Here is a 7,235-nt window from a genome sequence, read left to right as displayed (position 1 = left end):
ATCTCCGCCGTAATCGCATCACTAGAACAAAAACAAGAAAAATTAAACAGTGCCCAAAAAAAACGCCGTAAAGAAATGTCGGTGACTGATTTTTTGTTCCACAATTACGACCTTGGGTATAGGCCCTTTTTTCCCAGGAACACGCACCAACACAATCTACCAAAACTTCAATCATTGCTGCACATTTTATATAGCATGGAAATATAAAATTTTATACCTAATTGAGTAGCAAGGTAAATTAATATTGAAAACATTTTCATTATTGTTCCCTGCCTACTTTGGGATATGAAAATGAATCAACTTAAATATCGATAATCCAAGAAATCAGTCATTGCTCAAAATTTAGTAACAGCAAAAGGTTATGCTGATCAGTCACCGAGCTAGATGTACTTTGCAACGGCTAAATTAACCTTCTGATAAAGAATCTCAAAAATCCTTGGGCGGAATACTGAAGATCTTTCACCCATCAGAGAGGTATTATCAGGACATTCTAGTTTTACACCGTTCATGCACAAAGCATATCAAATGATGGGACAATGTACCAAAATCCTAGGCATATGCCATCTTTCAACCCCAGAACCTGCTCAGAAGACCCTTCTTTTCTTTTTTCATACGGTTCTCAAGGTTTGGGAACTCAACTGAGTTGTAAGCCATGTCAAGCACAATAGGATTGCATGGAACTGCTTGGAAAGGAGGTGGGAATTGAGCAATGCGACATGGAGCTTTGGTGTTCGGCTCACCAATCGCTGATTCATAGCTCTCTAGCATATCAAGGAGATACTTGTTCTCCTGCAAAATACAAATATATCATAAGTATCTATGTGTCTATATATATAAGCTACCAACTTGGTTTGATGTGCAAAGTATCACATGTCGAAGACAAAAATCACAAGGTGGGAACTAGTCGACTGAACCACTTACAACATTGAAGATAGACTGAAAAACAGTTACTGGCAGCCAAACATATCAGGTCATAAATTCATAATATTAATATTACCTATATCCCAAAAAGAATGCAATTCTAGGTGCATTCTTTGTTAAAGCATCTAAAGTTTTACCAGATATATAGGTCAAATATTAACATTTATGACACCAGGTAAGTATATTATGCAAAAAATCATGATACTTATTTCGAATCTCAAATATTAATATCTTTTATGTATAGCTGGTCAAACTCAAGATACTTTAACTTGGCATTGTGCTAGAATTGCATTCTTTTACGGAGGGGTAATATACAGGCATACTCAGGTTTGTAATTTCATCTATGCTTTGCTCAAATGTGTGGATCAATATTTTCTGCAACTGTCACTTGACAAATGCAAATCTATACACATGAGCTGTAATAAATTCCCAAGAGGAACCAGATCATAGTATGTGAAGTTCAAATGGTGGCACCAACTGAAACCCCCAGAGGCACCCTGAATAGTATATACAAGTCAAAAAAAACGGTGGCATCAACCTCCAAATTGGACACCATAGCACAACCAATCTAAAAATCAGAAGTAACTGGGTGCAAACCTAGATCATAAGGTGCCCTACCAATGCAAGACTTATTCCGTGCTTACATGGGCATATTTCATAACAGAAACATACCTTTGTTTTATTATCAGCAAGTGACATAGTTGAGACTCCTTTAGAAAGTTTTAAAGGAACAATCTCCTCCTCCATAATGCCTGTTGCATGTTCTATGCAGCTATTTGATCTACAGTTGTTAGATAGAAACTCCAGATCTTGTATTAAAGCCTGTGAAAAATGAGCATGCATAAGTTAAGCGAATTTCTTACAATAATAATAATTAGAAAAACGAAGATAATGGGAAAAGCCCTACAAAGCCTAATTATCTTGGGATTCAATTTGCTTCAACTTAGTGAAGCACATGAACTATGTTATTAAATATGTTTTTTCCTTGAATGCAACTATGTTCTAAGATTAACCTGCCAACAAAGTCAATTAACTTGTGATTCAATTTGCTTCAACATAGATAAAACCATAAACTATAGATTACCGGCCAACAAATTAAACTCCCTAAGTCTAGTATCCAGGTTTCACGTTAGTAGTCCTCAGAATTGGAAGCGATGTGCCAGTAAAAAAGATTGCAAGCTGCTGGTTTAGAGTTGATTGTTTCAGTGGCAAACCTTGTCATGACTGTTTGAATGCTGTTGCAGTGCAGAACCAGTGAGAGTATGGGCATGGCAGAATAATGCATATGCTTCAGCTCTTTTGCCTGCTGAACTATATGACTTAGCCAAAAAGAAACATCTGCACAATATTTCAAAGTGAAACATGTAAGGAATAAGGATAATCCACCAGGGATTAGATTTAAACATATTTGAACCTTGTTAACCACCTGAAAGATTTAAACAGGTAAGTGATTTACTTACTATGCAAGTGGCATTGCATCAAACTTTTACTTAACCTATCTTTTAGTTTGTTGTTTGATATATACATAATTGGTGCAGATAGCAAGGAAGACAGACAAACCAACATGTAAAAAGGTGAAGATATAAAAGTTATTGTGAAAAGAGAGAATGGTGTAAAGAAAGCTGGTCGTTAAAGAGTACGCTAAACTTGGATACAGTGTAACAAACCTCTCAGCTCGGAAAGCCAAGCCTTTCAGCTCATACTCATGAATAAAAGAGTTTTCTTCTTCATTTTTGTTTCTTCCAGAGCTAACTAAATCTGTCAAGTCCGTTACATTCTGAAAAAAGCGGCCTCACACGAAGTCTAGTAAAGACATGATAAATATGTCTAAAAAGAGGATGTGACAGAAAACAAACATACCTGAATAAGCAGATCATATAGCCGAACAAGTTCTTCTGGCTTTGTGGTTCGCTCATTTTTTTCATCTCGATGCTTTGTGAATTTACTTTTACCAATGCTAACAAGTAACTGGTTACGTTCTATAGTTCTCAATCCTAGAACAGCACTAACAGCCTTGTCAAGACCATTCAGGTCATCTTTTATATCCTCAGCATTGCCAGCAGAAGCCTACATTCAGAAAAAAAAATGTTAAAATACAAACTGTAACTATCATATAACACATCTCTATTTTCTAGTACGTTTGTCTGTACTAAGTATAGCAAGTAAAAACAACAAATTGCATACCAGGTCATTGCGGATGCAGCTCCGAGCATCATGGTATGCAGAAAATATTTTATCAAATATAGCAAGCTTTTTGTCAGCAGCAACTGATTCTGTGGCTGCAGCACTCAAGTCTCTCTCAAGCTGCTGGGCTGATCATATAACTCAATTAAAGAGTTGTCCACAAATAGAAAACTAAAAAGTTGCAGCAAGAAAATTGCTCAAATAAGGATTCTATAATCAGTCATTTTATCATGACCTGAATTTTATACGATCTCATTTCGAAACGAAAGGGAAGTTTTATATGGTAATCCTGCAAAATATTGCTCCAGAAGTTAGAACTATATACCTTTCAAAATAGAGACACGGGTCTTTGCATTTGTAATAGGAAAAGTGCGACCAAGCCATTTAAACTCAGTCATGGAAGCTGCCTGCTGTGATCTTGTCTCAGACAATACAGCCTGAAAAATTTTCAAGATACGTATAAGAATACTAAAAGAGCATCTAAACAGCCAAAAAAAAATTACAAGTAAACAAGTTGGTGCCAATTTTATGAAACTATATTAAAAACTAGTCATAGTTCCAGAAAATGAAGTCATAGCAATGGTGCGCCAATCATGAAATCAGATGGCAGGACAAATGTGGTGCTATGTATAACATTTAGCTTGTTTCATTTGCCAACTGCACTATATGGCTGTTAGAGAGTGAAAACCCTAATTCATTGATAGTGGGCTGCAGTATTACATATACACAACTCTTGTGGGTTACATGGGCTGGGCTCTAGGCCAATAACACTTAAACACATACAAACAGTTTAACAATGGGCATAAATGATGAGTAGTATATTCCGGAGAAAATAGAGAAATCTGAAGAAAAAAAAGTATCTAGCTCTACCTTGCATAGGATTTTAAATTTCTTTTTTAACTTCCCACAGCAAAAACAATTAGCACATCTAGCATGCTAAAATGTGTACATTAAAAGGTGTAACGTTTCAAAATGCACCATAATTGTCTTGTCCTGCAGACAGCCAGATTGCCATCTGTTCGACCAAAATATCAACATGCCAATAGTGGGCTAGTGGCATTGTGATTGCTTCATCACAACAACTAAAGTGATCTTTGGACCTGTACACTTTACACCCTAGTGTTACGAGTTCAAGAATGTAGCAGTCACTAGCCCATCTGCTAACTGAATATCAAAAAAATACAGATGCAGTTGCATGCAATATTGGAAAAAAAATCATCGGTAACATGATGATTTGCTAAACAAGAAATTGTAACAAACATGATATATACAAGTATGACTTATACAGAAATCACTTCAAGGTCATGAATAGAACTTTGTGGATCACAGGGCCTAATAAAACTCAAAAAGTTCAAGAATGTAGTCTCTGTTCCAAATTGTAAGTCGTTGTCTTTCCAAGGTTCATAGCTTTTGTTATGCAGCTAAATATGCACTATGTCTAGATACATAGTAAAACAGTTGTGCTCATGTGCTTGCAAATATGGCATGCTTGCTCCTAAAATGGGTGCAATCCTCAAAACTGCAAGTAAAAGACGCATCTCCTATGCAAGTATAAAAAATCCCTTCTCTCCAACCTCATAGATGCAGAACCACTAAAAGAACGAGAAGGAAATTGATTCCCAAAAAATGACTCCTCAAGATAAAACCCATATCAAACTAACATTTAACTTTATGGTCCATTACAATATGTGCTAGCCCCTAACTAACTCTTAAAAGGAAATCAAGGTCAGATGAGCCGTAAGAAAATAAATACCTCCATCTTCGCCTTGAGAAGATCATTAGCAGTATCCAGGAGTTCATGTGCTTGCAAATATGATCCACCTAGTTTATGTGAACAGAAATCAATCATAGGCTCCACTTCGTCGATGCGCTGACGGCATAAAAGTTGATTTTCTATACTGCCATACTTCCCAAGCTCCTCATATATAGCCCTATAGAAAAACAAGTAATAAATTACTCAAAATCATTAAAACTCACCTTAATTACTCATTCAAAAAGGAACAGTAATAAAAATATCCACACAATAAAAATGTCCGGTTGTAATGATCATATATTCTGATAAAACAAGCAGAATTCCACAAACCTCGTATTCTTGAAATTTATCATTGCGGCATCTATATTCTTGTCTTGCTCAAAAAACAAAGCACCCTTCATATATGAAGCATATGCCTGAGAAAAAATTGTGTTTTGGTGAAAATATTTTAGATTGATCTTCAAAATAGTTCAAATACTATTAAAATACAGTTGAGAGAAAGTGAAACAAAATATAGTAGGAAACATACCTCAGCTTCTAGAGATGTCCTGGAATCTCCTTTTACAGAACATAATTGTGAAAAAAGTGATGCCCATTTAACTGCTTTCCGAAATCGACCCAACATGTAGATGCGTTGTTTTGCGTTTGTACCAGCAGTTTTCTTCTCCATGGCATGACTCCATGCTCGCTCGGCCATATAAAACACTACATGGAGAAACCTACTCCCACATGTTAAATTGCTTCATAAGTCTTCTCCAGGTTTAAACAAATTGTAATAGTCCAACTCCAAACATCAGACAAGGTTTATATAACACTGCAAAGAGAAATATGAAGACAAGCAACATGCTATATAGCATATTATCAGCAGAAGAGACCACACCTCACATCCGTGACTGTTGACTCGGTTATATTCCTTCTGTTGTATTTACCTCGGCCATGCAAAAACTTGAGAGACTTGTACAGCCTTCTGAGTCGTGCAGAGCAGTATCTCCTGCAGGCAGACACACCAATAAGGCAATGACAAAGGACCCCATTCTAATTGATAGCAGGAAGCGTGATAGAAAACGAAACAAGCATAAACAGGCCTTAAAGTTTGAAGCAAAATTTCGAAATTTCCTGCGGGATACAGGTACAAATGTGTAGAATTGGATCGCAGTACAGCAATTCGGTAAGGAAACACTCCGTCCCAAATCAAATTTTAGATCACAGCAGCCGATAAGACGGAAAGGAGACTAATAATCGAACTAGACGCGCAGATCTGGTGGAGGGGTCGCGCAGGATCGAGTGGACAGCGCGTGACACAACGCACCGGTACCGCGTGTAGTCGCTCTGGCGGAGACCATGCTGCATCTGCGCCTCCCTCATGAGCTCAAGCACTACAGGAGATGAGACCCGTCAGGAGAAGGAACAAGGGGCCATATCGCCGGAGGATTCGTGGATAGGGAAGGTAAGCTCACCGTTGATGGAGAATCTGATGGCCGGCTTCTCCTCGGCGACGGAGGAGTCGACCTGCATGTCCGACGGCTGCTGATCCGCTGGCTTCGACATGGCGTGGCGGTGCCTGCGGAGGCGGACCTCCGGCGGAGTGCTCAGATGCGGTCGAGAGTCGAGGCGGAGGGAAGCGGAGGCGGAGTGCGGGCGCCTGTCCTCCCAAATCCCAATATTCGGTGCACACGAAATACTCGTGCATACGCAGAAGTGAGCCGTATAAAGATGGTTTGTTAAGGTTTTTTATAAATAATATTAATCATATAATAATATTATTATCTCTAGTCTCTACTATATTTAAAGCACCGGTTTCAACGGTGATACTGAAAAATCCCTACATTTCTTCCAAATCAACTCAGCGTAAAATATTAAAAAGCGGCGCAGCAGTTGGGGTATGTTAAAAAGCGGTGTAGGAAGTCCCTTATGAAAGAAGGTAAAAAACACTTTGTGAAGCTGTCTAACCAGTAGAACATCATGTTCGGGTATTTATAATATTGAATATAAATTATACATATGTATATATGATTTTTTGTAAAATAAAAAAAAATAATTGTGTTGGGTCGGGCCAGCACTATGGGTCGGGGCTATGGTCCAAGAACCGTACGGCACTCGTGCCGGGTTGGCCAAGACACTATTAAATAGGTCGTGCCTCGGGCCGGCTCGCCAGACAAGGCTCATTTGGCCATCTATACCTCCGCACGATAATGATGGTCATCGCCTCAGTTGCCACCACCTCGTTCGTCATTCTACTTCTTCTTCTCTCCCCTCGTGCCTCCACCTCCGTGTCACCCCATTCTCGTTAGAGGGCATAGGAGCAGGCGCCTCCTCCCCTTATTCGTCCGACATCAGCCCTGACGTCGGCTCGCGCAGTGGCTATTGCACGTCCACG

The 7,235-nt window shown here is 38.7% G+C and overlaps 1 protein-coding gene across 2 annotated transcripts; it reads right to left on the bottom strand.

Annotated features, from left to right (window-relative positions):
• Positions 1 to 240: 240 nt before the first annotated feature.
• LOC100192526 (uncharacterized) lies at positions 241 to 6,548 on the bottom strand. Of its 2 annotated transcripts, none has more exons than NM_001137746.1 (13): positions 6,316 to 6,467; positions 6,168 to 6,234; positions 5,739 to 5,849; positions 5,388 to 5,577; positions 5,189 to 5,274; positions 4,859 to 5,036; positions 3,431 to 3,542; positions 3,106 to 3,233; positions 2,782 to 2,988; positions 2,589 to 2,698; positions 2,136 to 2,259; positions 1,594 to 1,743; positions 241 to 789 (listed from the first exon to the last, which is right to left on the bottom strand). In NM_001137746.1, exons 1-13 carry the CDS (start codon positions 6,404 to 6,406, stop codon positions 568 to 570), a joined length of 1,776 nt encoding a protein of 591 aa, NP_001131218.1. In that variant the 5' UTR covers positions 6,407 to 6,467; the 3' UTR covers positions 241 to 567. The 2 variants fall into 2 exon arrangements, with proteins under 2 accessions (NP_001131218.1, XP_020395886.1); XM_020540297.2 differs by having other exon boundaries at positions 293 to 789; positions 5,388 to 5,563; positions 6,316 to 6,548.
• Between the last annotated feature and the right edge of the window lie 687 nt (positions 6,549 to 7,235).

This window comes from Zea mays, chromosome 7, assembly GCF_902167145.1.
Source record: "Zea mays cultivar B73 chromosome 7, Zm-B73-REFERENCE-NAM-5.0, whole genome shotgun sequence".
NCBI lineage: Eukaryota > Viridiplantae > Streptophyta > Magnoliopsida > Poales > Poaceae > Zea > Zea mays.
The sequence above is the reverse complement of the archived record's forward strand: the minus strand, read 5'-3'. Positions and strand labels throughout refer to the sequence as shown.

Bases quoted from the DNA above. Each gene is read 5' to 3' on its own strand.
- LOC100192526 (NM_001137746.1), bottom strand. From the start codon at position 6,406: ATGTCGAAGCCAGCGGATCAGCAGCCGTCGGACATGCAGGTCGACTCC. The intron at 2,260-2,588 runs GTTTGTTACACT...AATATTGTGCAG, and splicing joins TTGGCTTTCCGAGCTGAGAG to ATGTTTCTTTTTGGCTAAGT. The intron at 1,744-2,135 runs GTTTGCCACTGA...CATTTTTCACAG, and splicing joins ATTCAAACAGTCATGACAAG to GCTTTAATACAAGATCTGGA.